Source organism: Oryctolagus cuniculus, chromosome 17 (genome assembly GCF_051225735.1).
Source record: "Oryctolagus cuniculus isolate XC-2025 breed Fujian yellow rabbit chromosome 17, ASM5122573v1, whole genome shotgun sequence".
Lineage (NCBI taxonomy): Eukaryota > Metazoa > Chordata > Mammalia > Lagomorpha > Leporidae > Oryctolagus > Oryctolagus cuniculus.
In genome coordinates this window covers 60,086,623-60,110,490 of record NC_142883.1, presented here as the reverse complement: position 1 = coordinate 60,110,490, position 23,868 = coordinate 60,086,623, and the positions used below count along the sequence as shown (strand labels likewise).

At 47.0% G+C, this 23,868-nt stretch overlaps 1 protein-coding gene across 3 annotated transcripts in view; it reads left to right on the top strand.

Moving 5' to 3' along the window:
• SPECC1 (sperm antigen with calponin homology and coiled-coil domains 1) overlaps nt 1–22,569 on the top strand; it is a 337,615-nt gene extending 315,046 nt beyond the window's left edge. For all 3 annotated transcript variants that reach the window (XM_008270674.5, XM_008270675.5, XM_008270676.5), the window contains 2 exons: nt 7,963–8,022; nt 19,065–22,569. In XM_008270674.5, coding sequence (XP_008268896.3) covers nt 7,963–8,022; nt 19,065–19,154 — 150 coding nt within the window. In that variant the 3' untranslated portion in view covers nt 19,155–22,569. The remainder of the gene's footprint in view (nt 1–7,962; nt 8,023–19,064) is intronic.
• The last annotated feature ends 1,299 nt before the right edge of the window (nt 22,570–23,868 follow it).

Below are 23,868 nucleotides of genomic sequence, written 5' to 3'. Positions count from 1 at the left end.
TCTAATTTTTTAAGATGTTAGAATTCTCCAGAGAAGCAGAACCAATAGGGTGTGTGTGTGTGTGTGTGTGTGTGTGTGTACAGAAAGAACGAGGGAGTGATTTTATTTTTTAGTTTTTTTTTTTTAAAGGATTTGTTTGAGTGTCAAAGTTACACAGAGAGAGAGAGAGTGTTTCCATCCACTGGTTCACTTCCCAGGTGGACACAATGACCAGGGCTCAGCCAGGCCAAGCCAGGAGCCAGGAGCTTCAGCCAGGTCTCCCACATGGGTGGCAGGGGCCCAAGTACTTGGGCCGTCTTCTGTTGCTTTTCCCGAGCCACCAGCAGAGAGCTGGATCCAGAGCGGAGCAGCCAGGACATGAACCAATGCCTATATGGATGCTGGCATCGCAGGTGGCAGCTTTACCACTTTGCCACAACTGGCCCCAAGAGCTATTGATTTTAAGGAACTAGCTGATGATTATATGAGCTGGGAAGTCCACAATTTGCAGGGTCAGCCAGCAGCTAAAGAATTGATGCTGCATTTGGAGCCTGCAAGTCGTCTGCTGGCAGAGTTCCCTCTTGGTGGAGACCATTCTTTCTGTTCAGACCTTAATCTGATAGGATGAGGTCCACCCACATGGTGGAGGCTCATCTGCTTTACCAAGAGTCTGCTGACTTAAATGCTAATCTCATCTTGGGGCAAGCATTTGTTAACTCACAGCTTGGGGTGCCTGCATCCCACATCAGAGCGCCTAGTTCAGGTCCTGCTACTTTACTTCCAATCCAGCTTCCTGCTAATGCACACCCTGGGTGACAGCAGGTGATGGTTCAAGTCCTTTGGTCCCTGCCACCCAAGTAGGAGACCTGGATTGAGTTCTGGGCTCTTGGCTTCTGCCTCACCTAACCCTAGCTATTACAGGCATTTGAAGAGTGAACCAGCAGATGGAAGAAATATCTAAAATAATATTTGGTCAAATACCTGGGTATCATGCCTAGCCTCGTTGACAGATAAAATTAGCCATCACAGAGTGTATGAAAATTTCAAAACACTTTTTTACATGGAGTGCTTTGTTTATAATCTGGGAAGCTAGCTGGACAAGATTATTAAACATTTTTGGGAGAAAAGAGTTGCATTTCAAATCATATTAAGTCTGACATGTCTAAAATATTCAGGTGGTGGTAACAAGCAGGCAATTGCATAGCAAATCTAGAGTACAGATGAGAGGCCAAGGCTAAAAATGAGACCATAGATCTGGGAGTCCTCAGTGGGTCAGTCAGCACTGCCTGGTGGGACTTCCTGAGATGCTGGAAATGTAATATGATAGCCACCAGCCATGGGCTACTGAACACGTGAAAACAGGCAAGCTGGCCAGAGATCTGAATTTTTTATTTTTTAAAAGACTATTTATTTATTTGAAAAAGGTCTAGAGAGGGAGAGACGGAGAGAGAGAGGTCTTCCATCCACTGGTTTACTCCCCAAGCAGCCACAACAGCTAGGGCAGAGCCAAGCTGAAGCCAGGAGTTCCATCCAGGTCTCCCACATGGGTGGCAGGTGCCCAAGCTCTTGGGCCATCCTCCGCTGCTTTCCCAGGCCATCAGCAGGGAGCTGGATCAGAAGTTGGAGCAGCTGTGACATGAATCAGCACCTATATGGGATGTTACCCACTACACCATGATATCAGCCCCGAATGTTCTCTTATAAATAGCCATACATCAGGAGTGGCTGCAGTATTGGTAGAGTTGGTGTTCAGATTTGAGGTCCTGAGGGAAGCTATCTTAACGCTTTTCTGTGCTACAACAAAACATCTGAGGCTGGGCACTTGATAAAGAAAGGTGGGCCGGCACCGTGGCTCACTTGGCTAATCCTCCGCCTGCAGCACCAGCACCCCGGGTTCTAGTCCCGGTTGGGGTGCTGGATTCTGTCCCGGTTGCTCTTCTTCCAGTCCAGCTCTCTGCTGTGGCCCGGGAAGGCAGTGGAGGATGGCCCAGGTGCTTGGGCCCTGCACCCACATGGAAGACCGAGAGGAGGCACCTGGCTCTTGGCTTCGGATTGGCGCAGTGTGCCGGCCATAGCAGCCATTTGAGGGGTGAACCAATGGAAAGGAAGACCTTTCTCACTGTCTAACTCTGCTTGTCAAAAAAAAAAAAAAGAGAAGAAGAAGAAAGGTGTACTTAGCTCACAGATTTTGAGGCTGGAAGTCCAAAATTGGGTGGCTCCATCTGCCTGGCTCTGGTGAGGGCCTCCTAGTGGATGCATCAAACTGGCGGGAGTGCGTGCAGAAGAAAGCACATGTAAGGCAGGAAGCCAAGAGAGGCTGAGGGCCCAGGCTCATTCTTTTCTAACTCTTTCTTATGGGAACTAACCAGGGTTCCGCAAGAACCACATTAGTCTCTTCCAGTGATGATGTCCCATAGCCTAATCACCTCCCTCAGATCCTACCTCTTAAAGGTTCCACCACCTCTTAACACCACCACACTGGGACCAAACTTCCTGCACATGGATCTTTGGGGGACACAAAACTGTATCCAAACCACAGCAAACGCCGAGAGAGAAAAGTACCCGGGAACAAATTGGAGGCCTCCAGGGTTTGTTGTCTGGGTGAAGAGAGTGACCCAGCAGAGAGAGCTGGGAAAGAAAGCTGAGGTGTCTGGTGGCACAGCATCTGATGCAGACTTTTACCATAACTATGGCATCTATTCCCTCCTCGCCTTCCCGAATGTTCAGTCTCGGCCTTTCTGATCTGATGTTAGTAAGATAGCTGAGTATGTGGTCGGCACAAAGCAATTCAAAATAATCAGAAATATGTATTTTAACTGCTAAAACAAAGGTAAATTAACACTTTTAAAATGTGTGCAGTATGTTTTTTTCTGTGTAAGACTCCTAAATGTTAAATTACCTATAGTGGAAGTGATTAATAGTTTATGAGCAGGGCTGGCTCTGTGGCATAGTAGGCTAAGCTGCTTCTGCAATGCTGGCATCCCATATGGGCACCAGTTCAAGTCCCAGCTGCTCCACTTCCGATCCAGCTCTCTGCTATGGCCTAGGAAAGCAGTAGAAGATGGCCCAAGTGCTTAGACCTCTGCTCCCGGTGGGAGACCTGGAAGAAGCTCCTGGCTCCTTTGTCTTCCTGAAAATGTTCCATGCAGTCAGCAGATCTGGTTTCTTTGTCCTCAAATTAATATGGATCTGTTGGAAAGTAATGGGCCTAAAAGTGTTAGCTTTCATATTTGAATTGTAAGCTTTGCTTCCTCCTAACCAAAACCGATCTTGCTATGGACACCTGCCTTTCCTGTACCCTGTACCCTGCCTTTCCCGTACCTTACATGTGCAAAACTGTCCAGCGACCTCCTGTAGACATGGAAACATGTGTCAGGACAGGCGGACATCACCATGTCCTCCCTATGGAAGAGGTCCCTACTTCCTACCTGTCAGGTGGAGCTTCTCCTGGACCTATCCTGCTGTAGCAGAGACACTACGTCTGCTATTGAGACACCTCCGGTGGTGATGAAATCAGTCTGTTCCAGAAACCTGGAACGTTTCATTTTTGGCTCTGTTTGGCTTTACAGCCTCCTGGTCAACTGGAGTTGGGTTTGTGTCCTAGCACCCAGAACTCTGCTTGCTGGTTACAGCCTACTCACCACCCCTCTTTCCTAAATGCTCCCGTCCTGGCTGTATTCCAAGTCGAGTGACAGCAGGTGCTGGGACGATGTTCCGTGACTACCTGGGGTGTGATGAGCATGCCGCGGGGTGAGCAAGGCCAGATCTATTACAAGCAGCCGGCGAGGGTTTTCTGAACGATGCGTCAACACAGGTGAATTAACGTGATGTAAAGCAGAGCACGTGTGCAAAACTCACAATGGGAGGAAGCCCTTGAGGAGAGGGGTGGGTAAAAAGCAGGGTAGGTTTTCCTGGAAGAGGCACATTTGAAGTTGGGTTTCAAAGAGAACCAGCTGGTTGACGTGAAACCTTAGACCTCCCTAGGATAAGTGGATCAGCATGTGCAGCCCCTGGGCCAGAGCCTGGTTCTGGTAATTGCCCGGTGATGGGAAATTTTTTGTTTGGAGAGTGTTTTTTGTTGTACATACATCAGAAAGGGCACTTAGGCCTATGTTTGTAAAAAGTCTACTGAAATCAAAATCTAAAACTTGTCTGACCTAGCTCTCAATATCCCACGGAGTTCAGAAATCCTGGGCTATTCCCACCTGGGTGGAGGGAATTAAACCAGGTAACTTTGACAGTGGTTTTGAAGAGAGAGTTTCCGACAAGAGCTAACAAAGATGTTTTCTGTGATAGTGAAGAGATTTACAGTCATTGGGGGAGGGGTGTGTGAATTGGTCCTGGAAGGCTTTGCTGTTACTTTTTTTTTTCCGATAAAAAGATGCATTTTCATCTGTCAGCATGTGAAGCTCTCTTATGCTCCCCACAGATCCAGGTTAGAGTGGAGGGTGTTTATGTCAGTCTGAAATGAAATATGTAAACAAGAGGAGAGGGGTCAGCACTGTGGCACAGCAGGTTAAAACCCCAGCCTGCAGCACCGGCATCCCTTGTGGACACCAGTTCGAGTCCCGGCTGTTCCTCTTCCAATCCAGCTCTCTGCTGTGGCCTGGGAAAGCAGTAGAAGATGGCTCAAGGCCTTGGGCCCCTGCACCCATGTGGGAGACCCGGAGGAAGCTCCTGGCTCCTGGCTTTGGATAAGCTCAGCTCTGGCTGTTGCGGTCATTTGGGGAGTGAACCAGCAGAATGAAGACCTCTCTCTCCCTGGAACTACCTCTCTCTGTAACTCTGTCTTTAAAATAAATAAAATATTTTTAAAAAGAAAGAAAAGGAGAGGAGAAATTCTGGAATTGGCATCCTTCTTCTACTAGTTTCAGGTGAGATGTGCACTAGTGTAGCCCCTACTAGCCAGCCAGGTGACAGAGTTGCACAATGGGTTGGGGACTTAGACTGTCCTCGAATCCTAGGGTCCCAGGCCTGCACCTTTCTCCCCTATCCAGGGCAGAGACTGACTGATGCCTCTCACTCCACCCAGCCTATAGGGGCAGAGCTGCGGCCAACATTCCCAACACCCCTAGGGCATGCTCCTTCCTGCTCCGTAGTGGTCCTCTGGCCTCTGACAGTGGAAGAGTGTTAGGCTAATGAGGCTTGGTCACTGGTGTCCTGCTGCTGCCAAAGTAAATAAAAGTCATTTTTGTGACCTAAATACCACTGGTCTCAGTCATATTCCATGTTACATCATTCAGAGCATTGTAAGACAATTTTTCCAGTATGAACTAGTTTCATTAGAATCATACTAGAGGGTCTTGGGGAAATTCTGTATGAAACGTTTGGTCTAGAAATACCTTCTCCTTCAACTCTACAAGTCATCAAACAAAACACCAAAATAGGGGCCAGTGTGTGGCATAGTGGGTAAAGGCACCGCCTACAGCACCAGTATCCCATGTTGGCACTGGTTCATGCCCTGCCTGCTCCACTTTTGATCCAGTTCCCTGCTAATGGCCTGGGGAAAGCAGCAGAAAATAGCCTCAGTGCTTGGACCCCTGCCACCCACGTGGGACACCTGGATGAAGCTCCTGGCTCCTGGCTTCAGCCTGGCCCAGCCCTGGCCATTGTGGCCATCTAGGCAGTGAACCAGTGGATGGAAGATCTGTCTCTCTGTCTCTCTCCCTCTCTCTTTGTAACTCTGGCTTTCAAATAAAGAAAAAAATCTTTGTAAAAACCAATAAAATATTGTTTAGCCAGACATTCTTGGCAGAGACTTTGGAAACCCTAATACTCTGTGTAGGTAAGGGCATCAGAAAATGGGCAGTATTGCCAAGACTGAAGATTGGTGTGGTGTCCTTTGGCACTACAACTCAAAAACCACAAAAATGTTTGTATCTTGACTTCTGTTAATAGCAGTAGCTAAAAACTGATTTTCAAGCCCCCTTCTTCCTCAAAAACTAACTGTAAACAGGGTTTTTAAAAAGGCCAAAAACTTCATTAGCCTTGAAGTAGGAGATTGCTAGCGCCAGTGTGAGCTAAGTTGAAGGAAGTGAGGAGCCAACTCAGCAGAACAAAGCAGTGTTGTGGAAACAAGTGAGAGGTTTCCAGTCCATCCCCATTCATTTCCCTGGATTTCAAGGAAGAGCGCTGGCAGCTTGAGCAAGGTCACCACAGATCAGCAGCTTTCCCAGGCCTCCCCCACAGATGGAAACGCGCACAAGCCGCGTCTTGCTGTTCCTGGAGCAGCGAGTTGGCTTCAGCGCCAGGACGAACCCTGTGGTCTTCAGGCTGCAGATGTCCAGGGCAGGGCAGAAGATGAAAACGTCAAGGGGGAAACGAGAAAGCGTACAAAAATGTGTATAAAATCCCAATGTATAAATTTGTAGAACCGTAATGAGGAACATAAAACATGAATATGTAGGCGACAGTTGTCTCAATTATGTTAATGTACCAATTTAAATTTTAATAAATCCTAATGGCTTTGAAATGAATTATGGAGGTGGAGAGGCATGACCAAATAATTCTGAAATTCATCTGGATAAGAGATATCAGAGAATAGGCCGGAAGAGTCTCAGAAAGAAGCTACAACCAGGACTCACTGTGGAGCAGAGCTATTCACATGCAAGGAAAAGCCTCGAGTTCTCTGTCCAGCCAAACTGCTAACCAAGCCTGATGATAGAAAAGAAAAACAAAAAGTACCTCCCCCATATCCTTGCTTAAAGAAGAAAACCAAAGAATGTACGCTATTGAATCGGGGAGATCCATGCCAAAGCTGATAGGAGGTTCTGGGTGGCCGAAGGATTTCAGTAAATGATACTGTGATTAAGGGCTTGAGGATATAATAAGGAGAAGATGAGACGCTATGCAGAGAGGCTGCGGTCCAAGTATGAGGCAGGTCTTCTTTGTTGGACTACAAGAAGTGATAATCACAAGGAGAAAGAGGCCAGTGAGAAGGAGGCATAAAGCTCTTCTCCTCATCAGAAAAGTCTAAAACAAAGAGAAACTATAGGAAAAGACACACTTCCGAAGAAAGGCAGGGTCCAAATCTGGAGCAAACTGAAGTTGTGTGGTTTCCAGCATTTGGTCGAGTAACAAAGAGGAGAATCCTTTTGAAATAATTTTTTGAGCAGGGCAGGGTCGCGACTTTAGGACGATGGAGAAGGAAAGCTCATCAGGGCTCGCACCATGTGAATCCTGAGTATTGTTTTCAGCTTTCAGAATCGCCCCAGTGAGACAGCACAGAGGGGCTTAAGTGGGCTTTCCAGAAAAGGAAGAACATGTCCTAGGTTTTAGTAGTTTCAAAGAAAAAAATTTGACAAGGTGAAGAAAAGATGAGGGGAACTTACTCCTTATCAAAGAATGGAGCCAGGAAGTGCTGTCCCTAACTGATGTTATCGAGAGTTACAGACGTAACTGACAGTATTACAGGAAATGAAATCAGCTATGTGACCCCATGAGGGAAAGAGAGAGATGCTGGTGCCGAAGTCCTCATTTGTCTTGGCAGGAAATCAGGAGACAATGCCTCCATTTTACAAATCCAGAAATACTGTGTAAGCATATTTCAGCAATGCAGAGCTGGTAGTCACCAGAAGGAGTCTAAAAACGGCTCTCAGGGCCAGGCTTAGGGGAGAAGGGATAGTTTATCATTCGATTAACTGTGTGCATATGTCATTGTGGTAATTTGGGGGATAGCATCATGGTTAAGCAACCTTGTTACACAACAGAGTTTGGAAGTCCTAAGTCTTGACAAAGTTTAGAAAAGAAAAAAAAAGTAACCTAACACAGATTTAACCTTGTCAATCGATGATGTAATTTTGATGGCAATTACAATGTGGTGATCTTTTTTTCTTCCTTAAACTGTGATCATTATTTGCATATTTGACTTATTCATTTTATAATAGTGGCTAATCTTTGTGGGAATGTCAACTGATGTTTCTTCCTAGCAAAAGCTATTTATTTTCAGTTGGTGATTCCAGTCTCTTTGTCTTTTTAAACTAGAAGAGGAATCTCTTGTTGGCATTCGAAGCAGCCGAGAGTGTGGGCATCAAACCCAGCCTGGTAAGCATGCTATTTTGCACCCTCCTGATACTTTATTCTAAATTATATGAGAAAGAACTGAACAACTTCTTATAGAACATTGGAGTCCATTTGCAAAGGGTCTGTTGCTTGTTTTTCCCGAACCAAAGTTACCCCATTGGTCTGATCATATATGATTTAGAATTTTTTTCCATTAAAGTTTCATTAGGGGCCAGTGCCACGGCTCACCAGGCTAATCCTCCACCTGCGGTACCGGTACCCCAGGTTCTAGTCCCGGTTGGGGTGCTGGATTCTGTCCCAGTTGCCCCTCTTCCAGTCCAGCTCTCTGCTGTGGCCCGGGAAGGCAGTGGAGGATGGCCCAGGTCCTTGGGCCCTGTACCCACATGGAAGACCAGGAAGAAGCACCTGGCTCCTGGCTTCAGATCAGCGCAGCGTGCCAGCCGTAGCAGCCATTTGGGGGGTGAACCAACAGAAGGAAGACCTTTCTCTCTGTCTCTCTCTCTCACTAACTCTGCCTGTCAAAAAAAAAAAAAAGGTTCATTATGGATAGTGTTCAGTTCTGGAAACACAGTGGACTGAATTGTCGTTAAAGCCCTCCTGTTCAAATCACCTAGAACTATTTGGAAAAATAAATGTGATTTTAAACTATGTCAGTATTCATGGGCCGGCGTCTGGCCTGACAGTTAAGATGCTGTCTGGGACGCTTGCATCCCTATCGGGGTACCTGAGTTCAAAAGTCCCAGCTCAGGCTCCCAGCTCCATCTTCCTCTAGTGGGTGCCTAGCAGGTCTGAGACTGGATCCCTGCCACTAAGCAGTACAGCTACACCGGGTTTGCAGCTCCCAGCTTTAGTCAGTACAGCTCAGCTCAGCCATTGCAGCCCTGTGGGGGAGTGAATCAGTGGATGGGAGCTCTTTGTCTACCTGTCTTTCCCAAAAGGAGCAAAAAAATAATATAGAGCTGTGCTCTCAAGGAAGGGTATGAAGTAGCCCGAAATCAGAATCTTTAAAAGAAGTGAAAATCAGAACCATACAGCATGAACTGAGACTGTGACAGCCTCAGGGGGTGGAAGTGGGGGTGGGGGTGGTGGTATAGGGGTTGTAATGAATGGATATAAAGCTACAGACTTTATTTAATGCCCACACCAGAACAAGAGACAAGGCCCTGAGTTAGAAACAGAAACCCCTGCCATAAAACCAAGGCCTACCACATGCTGCTTCTTTTAGTGAAATCAGAAATTTTTATTTTAAGATTTATTTTATTTATTTGAAAGGCAGGGTTACTGGAGGAAGGGGGGCGGGTGATCTGCTGGTTCATTCCCCAAATGGCCGCAATGGCCAGAGCTGGACCAAGCCAAAGCCAGTAACCAGAAGCTTCTTCTGGGTCTCCCACGTGGGTGCTGAGGTCTAAGCATCTTCCACTGCTTTCCCAGGTGCATTAGCAGGGAGTTGGATGAGAGGTGGAGCAGCTGGGACTTGAACCAGCACCCATATGGGATGCCAGCAGGCGCTGCAGGTGGTAACTTCACCTGCTACACCACAATACCGGCTTCGAAATCAGAAATTTTTAAAGTTCCACCTGACATCTAGGGTGGTGATCAAAAATTTTGTCCCCACCTTGAATTTTTTGCGAGTGGATGGAGAGAAAAGAAACTCTCTTATAAGAAAAGAAAACAGGTCCAGATGAGGTTTTCAGTACGAATTTATCAAATTCATGTTGCATGAAGCCCTTCACTTGTATCCTGAGGCAGAAAGCTCCTGGGCTGCTAGTGTAATGGCTGCTGAAAAGTGTGCTCTCAATCAGAAAGACAAACCGATCCACTTGAGCTATTCAGCAGATAGCCCGGCGAGAGGATTATCTGCCAGAACTACAGATAATAAATAGGAAGCAGACCTACAAGAAAGACTACTTTTAAACATTAGAGACATGGAAAGAGGAATAGAAGCCACTGCCAGGCCGGCGCCGCGGCTCATCAGGCTAATCCTCCGCCTGCGGCGCCGGCACACCAGGTTCTAGTCCCGGTCGGGACGCCAGATTCTGTCCCGGTTGCCCCTCTTCCAGGCCAGCTCTCTGCTGTGGCCCAGGAGTGCAGTGGAGGATGGCCCAAGTGCTTGGGCCCTGCACCCCATGGGAAACCAGAAGGAAGCACCTGGCTCCTGCCTTCGGATCAGCGCGGTGCGCCGGCCACAGCGCGCCGGCCGCGGCGGCCATTGGAGGGTGAACCAATGGCAAAAGGAAGACCTTTCTATCTCTCTCTCTCACTGTCCACTCTGTCAAAAAAATTAAAAAAAAAAAAAAAAAAAAAAAGAAGCCACTGCCAGTTCCAGCCTCCTGCTAACGCATATCCTGGGGAGCAGCAGTAATGACTCAAGTACTTGGGCCCCTGCCACCCATGTAGGAGACCTGGCCCAGCCCCAGCTGTTGTGGGTATTTGGGGAGTGAACCAGTGGATGGCTTTTTCCTGGCTCTTTGCCTATCCCCTGGTGCATTTCTCTCTCCCTCTCTCTCCCTCCCTCTCCCTCCCTCTCTCTACCTCTCTTTCAAATGAATAAAATACATATTTAAAAAAAAAAAAGAAGATAACCCAGGAGAGAAGTCTCAATGGCTAGAGTAGACAATTCACAGAAAAGGATCACAAATGGCCAATACACATTGTAAAGGATGTTTATTATCATCAGTGATCAGAAAACTCTAACTTGAATTAATAGTGAGATACAATTCCATAACCTCAGAGGATATGGGAAATGTGAAAAATGGAAAAGTGAAACTACAACTGTTAGAGAAATCTTGATACTATGAACAGTGTTTCGTGAATAAAATTTGAAGCAGAATGCATGGTTTTCTAAAGGAATATCAATATATCTCTTCAAATATTAAATGCAAATATTATTCCAAAACTTACTCAAAAAGAAATAGAACTTTAACTATTAAAGAAGTGGAATTCATACTTTAAAATGCAGTTACAGGGCTGGCGTTGTGGTGTAGCAGGTAAGGCAGCCGCCTGCAGTGCCGGCACCCATATGGGCGCTGGTTCGAGGCCTGGCTGCTCCACTTCCAATCCAGCTCTTTGCTATGGCCTTGGAAAGCAGTAGAAGATGGCCCAAGTCCTTGGGCCCCTGCACCCATATGGGAGACTGGGAAGAAGCTCCTGGCTCCCAGCTTCAGATCCACGTAGCTCCAGCCGTTGCAGCCATTTGGGAAGTGAACCAATGGATGGAAAACCTCTCTCTCTGCCTCTGCCTCTCTGTAACTCTGCCTTTCAAATAATTAAATAAATATTTTAAAAAAAATGCAGTTACAAGGGGCTGGCATAGCGGCATAATGTATAAAGCCACCACCTGCAATGCCAGCATCCAGCCGCTCCACTTCTGATCCAGCTCCCTGCTAATACACTTGGGAAAGCAACGAAAGACAGCTCAAGTATTTGGGACTCTTCACCCACATGGGAGACCTGGAAGAAACTACTGGCTTCTGGCTTTGGATCAGCCCAGCTTCGGCCATTGTAGCCATTTGAGGAGAGAACAAGTGGATGAAAGATCTCTCTCTCTCTCTCTCTCTCTCTCTCTCTCTCTCTCTCCCCCTCCCTCTCTCCCTCTCTCTCTGTAACTGTCTTTCAAATGAATAATAATTTTTAAAATGTAATTACAAAATCAGCATATGAAAAAGGTATTTGCACATTTATGTAGTTCAATTCACAATAACAAAGATATGCAGTCAACCTAGATGTCTATCAGCTCATGACTGAATAAAAAAATGTGGTATGTGCATACACAATGGAATATTACTCAGCTATAAAAAGAATGAGGGAGAGAGAGCTATCTCCCATCTGCTGATTCACTCCCCAGATGCTCACAACAACCAAGGCTGGGCCAAATTAAAACCAAGACTCAGGGGGCCAGCACTGTGGCCAAGGGGTTAAAGCCCCAGCCTGCAGTGGCAGCACCATATGGGCTCTGGTTCCAGTCCCGGCTGCTCCACTTCCAATCCAGCTCTCTGCTAATGCATCTGGGAAAGCAGAAGAGGATGACCCAAGTGCTTGGACCCCTGCACCCACGAGGGAGACCTGGAAAAAGCTCTTGGCTCGTGACTTCAGTCTGGCAATACCTAATGGTATTGCTGCCATTTAGAGAGTGAACCGATGGATGGAAGACCTCTCTCTCTCTCTCTGTCTCTGTAACTCTGCCTTTCAAATAAATAAAAATAAATCTTAAGAAAAAAAAAAAACAGGAGTGTGGAGCTTAATCCAGTCTCCCACGCAGGAGATGATGGACTGGATTAGACCATCATCCACTGCCAGCCAGGTATGTATCAACAGGAAGCTGGATGGAAAACAGAGCCGAGACTTGAACAAGGCACTCTGATACAGGATGCAGGCATCCCAAGCAGCACACCAAATGCCTGTCCAACACATGATGTTTTTAAAGTACACCCAATCAGAAATAACAGCAGTAATTAATCCGAAGTCTTCAGTCAAGTTTTATGAGAGTATGCTGAAAGAACCTTCCCTGATATGTACATACGCAAATGATTATAGGTTATGGAGTATAGTCTATTAGCAGGGATGAGATCTTTAAAAAGTAAAGTTCTGTGATGTTCCCCAAATTTTAGGAAGTGTTCCTCCTCAGCCACCATGCAGTGATAGGGTTTTGTCCCTCATATTGCAAGGCTAAGCGACTCCTCAGAGAAAGAATTTGGAGAAAGAGATTGTGGCATCACTGTCCCTCCCACAGTCAGAACATGTGTCCTGCAGGGCTGATGTGTCTGGCTCTCCAGCCGTTGCCCCCTGAGAGAGCCAGCACATCCCCCAGGCAATCATGGCAGACAGATTGGCTTCTTTTTTTTTTTTTTTTTTTTTTTTGAAAGTCAGAGTTACACAGAGAGGAGAGGCAGAGAGAGAGAGAGAGAGAGAGAGAGAGAGAGGTCTTCCATCCAATGATTCACTCCCCAAATGGCCCACATGGGTACAGGGACCCAAGGACTTGGGCCATCTTCCACTGCTTTCCCAGGCCACAGCAGAGAGCTGGATCAGAAGTGGAGCAGCCGGGACTAGAACCAGTGCCCATATGGGATGCCAGCACTGCAGGCCAGGGCATTAACCTGCTGCGCCACAGTGCCGGCCCCAACAAACTGACTTCCTCTAGGCCCCTGCGAGCAGAGGACATCACTCCTCACTCAGGATTTATTTTTAAGAATTTAAAAGGCAAAAATAACAGAAAGAGAGAGAAATTCAGAGAGAAAGAGAGATCTTCTTCCATTGGTTCACTTTCCAAACGCCTGCAACAGCAAGGGCCAGGCCAGGCTGACGTCAGGAGACTGGAACTCCATCTGGGTCTCCCATGTGGGTAGCAAGAACCCAAGTACTTGAGCCATCATCTACTGCCTCCCAGGTGCATAAGTGGGATGCTGGATTGGAAGTGCAGAATAGCTGAGACTCAGACTACTCATACGGGATGCAGGAACCCCAAACAGCAGCTTAACCCACTGATTATTCCATGTATTCAGGAGGTAGACAGAGAAATACAGACGAGGAGTTCCCATCCACTGGTTCACTACAAAAAGCCTGCAACAGCAGGGCTGAGACAAGCCAAAGCCAGGGCCTAGGAACTCAGTCGGGGTCTCCCACATGGGTGACAGGAACCCAATTACCTGAGCCATCACCTGCTGCCTTCCAGGGTGTGCATCAGCAGGAAGCTGGGATTAGAAGTTGGGAGTTCTCACTCGAACTCAGGCACTCTGATACAGGATGTGAGTGTCTGAAACGGCCTCTTCACCACTAGCTCATCAGCCACCCCACATCTCAGGATTTGAGGATATTTGGCCCACCCTGAGCCTACTCTGTACTATAAATATAAACTTGATAAAGTATATTATAAGGGTTCATTCAGGCTTAATTATGCATACTTTTTTCTTCATCTTTACTGTGTGTCAAGTATCATTGTGGGCATTTTCACACAAGTCCTGCAAGGTGCGTGCACTTTGTGGTGGGAGGCTGAGGCACATGCAGTTAAATGAAAGGTTTCATGGCTGATGAGTAGCAAAGGCAAGAGCAAAGCCAGGCAGCTGGCTCTCAGGAGTCCCTGCCCTTAACCACACTGTGGCCTTGCTTCTGCAACAGCGTGTCCACCTGCTGGGCTCTTAAAGCACGATTTATTCATAGCACAATGCAGCACATGCCATATTATATTATGATTTATCTGATTATGTGGCTGTTGCTGCCTTCCCTACCCTACCTCTGCAATTTCTTCTTTAACTTGTTTTTTTATTGTGGTCAAACATACATAAGGCCATCATAACAGTGCACAGTGCAGTGGCAATGAGTACATTCACATAGATGTACAGCCATCGCCACCGACATCTCCAGCACCCTTTCCATCTTGCAGAACTGGGACTGTGTACCCCCACTCCCCCTCGAAATCCTTGGTGGCCACATTCTACTTTCTGTCTCTATGAATGTACCTGTTCCAAGTTCCTCAAATAAGTGGCATCACACAGTATTTGTCTTTTCTGTGCCTGGCTCATTTAACTTAGTATAATGTCCTCAAGGCTCATCCATGTTTAGCATGTTAGAATTTCCTTCCTTTTTAAGGCTGAATAGTATCCCACTGGATGTATTTCTTGTGCTTTGCTCATCCATTATCAGACAATTGAGTTGCTTTCACATGTTAGCTGCTGTGAATATTCAGTGCTGCCCAGGGCACAGATGTACAAATGTCTTATTTTTAACTAAAGGAAAAGAGCTTCAAACAGTGATGGGCAGTAGATATTACTAAATTGGTGATATTAAATGAATAAAATATAAAACTGTAGCAATTTCTATTACTAATCATAAATTTGTCAACACCAAATATGTTGGGGGAAATTCCTAACCTTTTTTTAAAAAAAAGATTTATTTATTTATTTGAGAGGCAGAGTTTCTTTTTTTTTTTTTTTTTTTAAGATTTACTTATTTGTTTGAAAAGCAGAGTTACAAAGAGACTTTCCAAATGGCCACTGGGGCTAGGCCATCCTGAAGCAACTCTGTCCAGGTCACTGATATGGGTGGCAGGGTCCCAAACACTCAAGCCATCTTCCACTGCTTTCCCAGGTGCATTAGCAAGGAGCTTGATCAGAAATGGAGCATCCAGGACACTAACCAATGCCCATACAGGAGAGAGGCAGAGTTTCAGAGAGAGAGAGAGAGACAGGTTTTCCATCCACTGGTTCACTCCCCAAATGGCCACAAAGGCCAGAGCTGGGCCTATCTAGAGCCAGGAGCTTCCTCCAGGTCTCCCATATGAGTGTAGGGCCCAAGCACTTGGGCCATCATCCACTGCTTTTCTGGCTCCTTAGCAGGGAGCTGGATTGGAAGTGGAGCAGCACAGACTTGAACCAGTTCCCATAAGGGATGCCGGTGCTGCAGCTGGAGGCTTAACCTACTACATCACAGCACCAGCCCCATCTTAGCCTGTTTTCTAATGGAGTTCATTTTCTTCTGGTTGTAGCCTTTTCCTCTTCTTTTGACCTATTCTGTCTTCAGCATCCCATGCTTATCCCATGCTAGTCCATCCCACAGTCACCCACACTGGAGAGTCATTTCCCCGTATCAGAGCCAATGTGCCAGTCACAAAGGGTGTTAACCTGTGTGTCTGTCCTTCCTCGGAGTTAACTCTTAAGAACAGACTCGGCTTCCTGTGAACAGCAGAAGCTTCCTTCTTGCCAGAGCTACAGTGCAGACACACATGGTGGGCTGAAAGGAGAGCAGCTGTCCAGGGGTCCTGGGCTCTCAGTGCTCTAGTGCTTGGTCTGGGTGGTGACTGGACCTCGTGTTTGCTCTGTAAGAACTCACTGAATTACAAATGTCGAGTTTATATCCTTTTTATAGTTATATTATGTTTCACAACGAGAAGTGTTCAGTAGATGGGGGAGGAGGGACTTTGTGGCACAGCAGGTTGAGTTCTTGCTTCAGGTGCCAGTGTCTCATAAATGAGTGCCTGATTAGAGTCTTGGCTGCCACCTGCCTCTGGTCCAGGTTCCTGCTAGTGTGCTTGGGAAGCAGCAAATAATGGCCCAAGTACATGGGTCCCTGCCACCCACATGGGAGACATGGACTGAGTTCCTGGTTCCTGGCTTTGGTCTAACCCACCCCTGGCTGTTGCAACCATTGGGGCATGAACTATCAGCTGAAATATTCCCTCTCTCTCTCTCTCTTCCCCCCCCTTTCAAATAAATGCATAAATGCATTTTAAAAATAATTGACTATATTTGTGTGGTTTGATTTCTTGGCTCTGTTTTGATCCATTTATGTTAAATGCCTATCCATTGCCAATACCACACTATCTTGATTAACACAGCTCTATAAAAAAAATTGAAATGTGGTCCTCTAATTTTGTTCTTTTCAGAATTGTTTCAGCTATGTTAGTACTTTTGCCTTTAAAAATTTTTAAATCAGTTTGTCAATATCTACCCCAAAAAAAGCTTGCTGGGATTTTGAATGAAATTATAATCCATTAATGCAAAACATGATTCCATTTATTTAGGTCTTTGGTTTTTTTTCTTCTTATTATTGTTTTTTGTCTGTCTGTCTGACTCTCTCTCTGTAACTCTGCCTTTTTTGTCATGAGAGATGCAGCAGTTAAGACACCATTTGGGATCCTCACATCCCATATCAGCATGCCTGGGTTCAAGTCCTGGCTCTGCTTCTGAATCCAGCTTCCTGCTAATGCCATTCTAGAGGAAGCGGGTGATGGATTGATTACTTATGTCTGTGCCACCCACATGGGAGAGCTGAATGGAGTTCTGGGTTCCTAGCTTCCACCTGGTTCTGCCCTGGCTGCTGTGGGCATTTGGGAAGTAAACTAGCAGGTGTAAGATTTTTCTCTCTGCCTTTCAAATGAAAATACATAAATAAATTTTTTAATTAATATTTTTGTCACAAATTATTGTTGAACTTTGTGTAATGCTTTTTTCATCTATCGTTATGATTATATAGTTTTCTCTTTTGCCTATTAATATGATGAGTTACATGATTTACAAAAGTTTACTCAGATTTGCATTCCTGAGATGAGCCCCACTTGGTCATGATATTACGCTTTTGATAGATTAGTGGATTCAATTTGCTAACATTTCTTAAGGGTTTTTAAGTCTATATTCATGTGTGAAATTGCTCTCTTTTTCTTGTAATGTTTTTTTCTGGATCTGATAGGGTAATGCTGGCCTCATACAATGAGTTGGGAGCTCTTCCCTCCTCTTCTATTTTCTGGATGACAATAAGTTGGTATTATTTCTTCCTTAAGTATTTGATAGAATTCACTAGTGAAATCAGAAGTGCCTGGTATTGGAGGTGGGGAGTGTTAGCTACTTATTCAAACAAATGCCACATAGTATAAGATTTTTGCTAATACAACAGTCCCTCTTCTCCTGAACAGGTGCAAAACATTTCTTTGAACTTTTCCAAATGTGATGTTAACAATGGACCAAAATATTTTAATGCAATTAATTGCTAGATTCAAGTGTGTAAAATAGTCTGTGAATATTATTTTTAAAAGCAATAATCTGAAATTAATTCTGGACTTTAATTATTGTTTATGAGAGAGAGAGAAAAAAAATGTGCGCTCCCCTCTACTGGTTCACTCCCCAGATGCCTGAAAAAAAAAGTAAGGAGCTGGGAACTCAATCCATGTCTTAAAGATGAGTGGCAGGAAACCAAGTACTTGGCCGTCACCACTGCCTCCTGGGGTGCACGTTAGCAGGAAGCTGGAGTCCGGAGCTGGAGCTGGGCATTGAACCCAAGGCACTTGGGTATGAGAAGCAAGTGCCCTAAACATCTCAACTGCTAGCTGAAACGCTCACCTCCAAACTTGAATGTTGACTGAATTCCGAGCTCACTGAAAGTGGGCACCCAGAGGAGGCTGGCCCTCTCCAGCCTGTGCAGGCTTCCTGCCTGGCCCAGAGCCCCGCTGCCTCCTCTTCGGCTTGATCCCTTATCATTTCTTCTGTCTCATCTTCTGAGCAACCGTCCTGTGATTAGGATTCTAGTCGATGTGCCCCCTCCTGACTACAGTAGTCTGGGAGAAGGTGACCTTTTATAAAACCCTTGTATGCTGTGAAAGTTCTGTTTTTCTCTTACAACAGTTCTGGGCATATCTCTGTAGGATGTTCTACTCGCTGCATTTCCACTCATTCCCCATAAACAGTGATATGCCGATACATTTTTAGCATAACCAGTGAGCAAAATCAGTAAAGTATATTTGGACGGTGTAGACGCTGAAGATAAATGGTTTATTAACAGCCCAGCTGGCTCTGTCGCACCCGGGAGCAGATGTAGGAAGTTCAGCCTTATTTTTCCACTGGCTTTACATCAGGGTCCTTTCCTACTGTTCTCTTGTGACCACAAAAGAATCCAAATTCAATCCAAAGTTAATGATTAAACATGCTCAGCGGCACAGATTTCTAGAAGCTCGACTGAGCACCCAGCCCCTGCCCGTCACTTTCTGGCAGCGTGCTCTTGCAAAATTAGCCAGAAAAAAAAAAAAACCCACACAGAAATGGTAACACCTAATAAAGATGCGTGCTGCAGTCTGTACTGGTGAAAAAGTGGACATCAGTTCACATCGTGTCCATTATACACAGCAGTCCCTCAGTGTGCAGGCAGCAAAACAACGCAGCGGCCTGGGAAATCCTGCATGAAAATGTTCAGTGAAAACCAGAGAGCCTACCAGTACATCCGCTGTAACGGAAGCCCGGGAAATTGAAAATGTACATTCGAATGTAATTTAGAAAAGTGGAAACCATTTTACAATGGGGAGGATATGGGTGACTGCCTCTGTTCAAAACTTGCTTTTCATGCTGTCATGTTGCTGAAAAGGAAGGCCATCAGAGGTCATGTCTTAGGATTTTTAAAAGCGACAGCATCTCCCCAGTGTATAAGAAGAAAGGCTGTCCTTTGAACTCATGACGTATAACACACGCTGCCTGTGTTGTCCTGCGCCCTCCGCTGTGAAGGCGGAGGCTTTTGGGGCAGCACCAGTCCCTTCGTGGGAATGGGTCTCAGATGTGCCCCTTGTGACCTGTCCCGTTCCCCCGCAGGAGCTCAGCGAGATGCTGCACACAGACCGGCCTGACTGGCAGAGCGTGATGCAGTACGTGGCCCAGATCTACAAGTACTTTGAGACATAAAGCTGGAGGACCCGAGAGCTGGCGGCACCTGCGGTTTGTCCTGGAAGTCCCCGGTCACTGTCCACCAGCCCTGCTCCACTCACCACCCTGCTGGCCCGATTTCCAAGGAAAGCCAAGTGGACCGACATACAAATAAGAGACAGAGCTGGGGTCTGCTGTGTGCCTGTGTCCAGTGCAAATGTGCATGGAGTGGGAGTTGGGGAATCCTGGCTCTGCAGGGGGATGTTTCTCCAGAGGGCGGCCTCCCTCCTTCCACACCAGGGTCCCCGGCCCTGGCTCATCTCCATGGGAGGCAGGATGCCTACTAGTCCCATCTGGTGATTTCACACAAACCCACACAATGTCCCTGACAGCACCTCCAAGTCACACTTTGACGCTAGCATTTGCCTTTATAAAAACATTGCCCTTCTCAGTCCCCTTCCCTATCTTCTTCCCCCAAAAATACACACACAAAAAAGAAAAGAAGAAGAAGAAACATTTGCTTTGGAACGACCTAGAAACACAGAGTGGCCCCGCCTTTTTGGGAGCTCAAGTTCTAGGTGAAAATGTTGACACCTCCGTAGGACTTGATTACTTGGTTTTTGTTATTGTTGTTGTTGTTTTTTAATTCACTCGATTTTCCGGATGAAAGCGAAGCATGTGAGAATGCAGAGGAGCCCCTGGGTGCCCTGCCGACGGGCCCTTCCGCAGCAGGAAGTGTGCGCCAGCCTCCATGCTGGAAGGGAAACCATAAGCAACGTCCACCCACGCCTGTTGTCCTCCATTCACCAACACTCTCATTCACACCCACGCACGTTTGTCCCCCACACAGCCTGACAGCAGGTCACTTGTGTGCTTGGGAAGGGGCCCGAGTCTGTCAGGCCTCACTTATTTGCACAAATGAACCGAGCAAGGGTGTGGGGTTCTAAACAGTATTTCAATTCTAGGACTTGGTCCTCTGCACTTTTTTAGGCCTTTCATATTTGGGGGTGGTTGTGGTGGCTCTGTTTATACTAAACAAAGAAGTGCACTTTCCCCTTTCAGCATCCTGGCCACGCCACCCTCAGTGGCAGCACGGGCAGCAGGTAACCACACAGCGACTCTGGGGCAAATTCACACAGGCCGCTGAGGTAAATGCTAAGTGCCCATGCAGTGCTGTTTTAAGTGCCAAATACCTGTGTGTTGGTGCCCCTCTGACAAAGGGTCCCTGAGAAGTCCAATTCCTGCCATTGCTGTGTAAAGTGAGCCTCTGGTGGCTGATCCCAGCTGCTCCTCACGGGCTGCAGATACAGTCCCTGTGCTGGGAGAGCCATGAGTTCTGTCTCCTCCCCTGGCCAGCCCTTGGAAGGAGCAGCCGGGCTCTGCAGGCCAGGGCATCCCTGACTAACAGGCTGCTGCAATGCCCAGAACCAGAGCCTCCGCCTCCTGGCCTGCCTGTGGTTCCTGCCTGCGGCTCTGGCAGGAGCTCCTAATACACCCACTCCGGGCCTGAACCCATCAGCTGATCCTGAATATCTGGAATGGGCCCAGAGACCTAGTCCGTGTATTCTCAGTTCTCCAGGCAACTCTGATGCCTGGCCGTGGGAGAGCCACTGAGAGGAGAGAGCCCTTGCCTGGACAGTTCCAGGGCTTGTCCGGCTGCTGCTTATGGGACTAGCATTAATTACAGAACTGGCCCCTTTGTTACCTAATGAAAGCTTGAACAAATTTAACTTGCTCCTCCCTGATGAGTGTGTCCCAGTGAAAATCATTACCTGTGTTGCTTCATGCACCTGTCTTTTGTTGACTCACCTGATGCATCTTCGTTATCTCTATGCTTCTGCTTTGCTCACCACTGAAGTGGTGGGTGGGGGGACTAAAACCCCAAGTTGCTGGGTTGAGCAGGTGGTGGTTGTGTTTAAGCTGGGATTACTCCAGGGTTTTGTGCAGCAGACGCAGTTGAGGTCCTGGGATACCGGAGAGGCAGTTAGCGTGATTGCCGGCCTGTTTCCATTGATTACGTCAATGTTCTAGAAGGAGCTCTGGGCACAGCCGTCTCCACGCTGGGGGATGCCGCTTCCTTCTCTCCACACCAGTCCTCCTCCTCCATCACTGAGTACTTGACCCAGACCCCCTGTGAGTTCAAAAGAAAGAAGGAAATGTCATGGGAAAGAAAGATCCTGTGCAATTGGTTTGCATAACTCCAGCGGCGTCCCTGACTACCACTCTGCCTGCCTGTGGACATGCACGTAGAAGGGGACTCAGCCAGGGGCCGCAGGGTGAGAGGAAGGCCCTCGGGCTCAGCCAGAGGTGGCAGCAGAGGTCGCAGCCTCCCCTAGGCCAGGCACTGGCCAGCAGGGCATGGATGCACAGGACTTGGGGGAAGTGGGCCCTCCCAGGCTGGGCCAAGGGGAGGGTCTAAAGGTCCATTTTTAATTGGAGAGCTCAGAGCACAAATGTGAGTGTAGAAAATGGATAAACCAAGAAAAGGAAATAGCAACCGATGTTTTCTTTGGTTCTCCTCAGCAAATTGTACCATTCCCAGTTTTATTTCCTGAGTGAGGCTTTCTCACAGGCCACAGTAGCCATATTTCTTCCTTCGGCCGGAAGCTAGCCAAGTTACCTGGCTTTTTCTTAAGGTGTCATTTCTATACAAAAGACAGATGCGAAAATGCAAAACTCAGAAGAGCAGAAGAGTTTTTTAAGGCGTAAAGAAAAGTCCGTGTGAATCTCCGCATTGGGAGTTGCTTTGTGGGTTGCATTACAGCTGACCAAGAGTAGCATCGCGACCCCTGCCTTATGGGGGTGAAACTTCTCTCATCCCAGTCTCTTCTCACTTCAAGAACGCTGCTGGTCTTTCGTTTCTATTCTTCATTGACTTGTTGCACAGCAGTTGTAAACTACTTTCAAACCAGATGCCAAAAGTTAAAAATCCAGTCCCAAAGTGATTAACCAGCTGGCAAGGACAAGAGCGTCCCTGGCCATCTTCTCTCAGCTCTCCCCCGACCACCCCATGAGGGGCAGGCACGTCACCGGCCAGTGGAGACCGAGGACGGAGTGGTTTAGAGCAAACCCGCAAGCCCGCTGCGGCCTCAGCTCTCGGCTTGCCAAGGCTCCAGTGCCATGTGACATGACTTCCCAACGACACACAGAAAAGGCTGTACCTGTGCAGACTTTTCAAAAAGTCTTCTAGACATCTGCATTTGCCCCCGTTTCGCTCTGACCCAGGTTAGAGCTTGGCTAAATCTGTAACATCCTGAGTAGCTCACTAATTTTAACTACATTAGTTGAATGCAGTTGATACATCTGTGGCCTCGTTTCTATCAAGAGCACACTAGATTGTACCAAGCACTGTCAGGGTATGACATGCTGACATAGATGTATTTAACTATTAACATGAAAGTGTACGTACGACATGCGACTGTGATATTTCTAATAAATATATTTTGTTTCTGTCTGATGATGTCTCTTTTTTCCCGGTGACATTCATTGATAACTGCTTGTTTCAGAGCAGCAAGCATACATGGAACGTTGGCAAAACAAAGCAGCAACTGCATGCATGTATCCCTTGTCGGTCAGCATCTCCACTGCTGGCTGCTGTCTTGGGCCTCACTGGAACTTTCCACAAGGGACAGGGCCTGATGACTCCTTCGCCTCCTTCTGTCCACAGCTAAGACTACACATCACCCTTCTGGGCCCTCACAAGATGTTGTCAGGCTGTGAAAAACGTGCATACGACATGCAGTGCTACATGGGTGACACATGCCAGCTGAGACCTAGGAGATCACACCAAGGTGAGCGCTAAGTGGGAGTTATGCCAAGATGGAGCAAATGAAACAAAGACACATTTCTTAATTTGTATGTTTGAGAGGTAGAGAGACACAGCATTCCCTTCTGCTGGTTCACTCCCCAAATACCCACAGCAGCTGGGGCTGGACTGGGTCTCAGCCAGGAGCCAGAAACTCAATCCGGGCCTCCCACACGGGTGGCAGGGACCCAACTACTTGAGTTATCACCTGCTGCCTCCCAGGGGAGAAACTTGAAACCTGACCTCCCTAAGGTCATTGTCCTTTTTCCTTCTTTCTTTGCACACCTTACTTCTGGTATCATGAATGAAATGACACCACACTCATCCAAGCAGAATCTCCGAGCCTTCTTCCCTATGCTTTAAATGAATTTAGTCTAACTTAACTCTCCTGCCTTGCTAAAACTTTTCAGTGAAATTTTTCTAGATTATGGAAATTAAGCCATAAAATTATTTGGCCTGGACATCTCGTAGGGTTGGCCAAAAAAGCCCCATTGCCCCTCCCATTTGTCCATCTGTGCTACTATTTATATCATTTCTGACATGGTATCATTACTCTTGTATCCAAAAAAATGAAGCAAAACAGAAAGTAGAACATGGGAAAAATTAGCCCCCGCCTTCTTTAACTGCTATGTGTGGCCTCAGACCTAGGAAGGCCAATCCTAGAAAACAAATCCAGCTGAGGAGGGACCCAGCCCTGAGAAAGGCGAAGCCCAAGGTCAGGACCAGGCCAGAGTCTCAGACCTCAGGAGCCAGGGGAATCCACTGCACAGAGACCCAGACAGGCCATCGGCCAGTCACTGGGACATGCAGCTCAGGGCTCTAAGGAAGACAAGCCACACACAGTTCTGGGGAAGCCCTATAAACTCAAATATATTTAACTCCCACAAATTCAGCTGCCTATGTTTGGAGGCAAGGGGTGGGGAGGTGGAACAGTGTTGGATAAAAAGG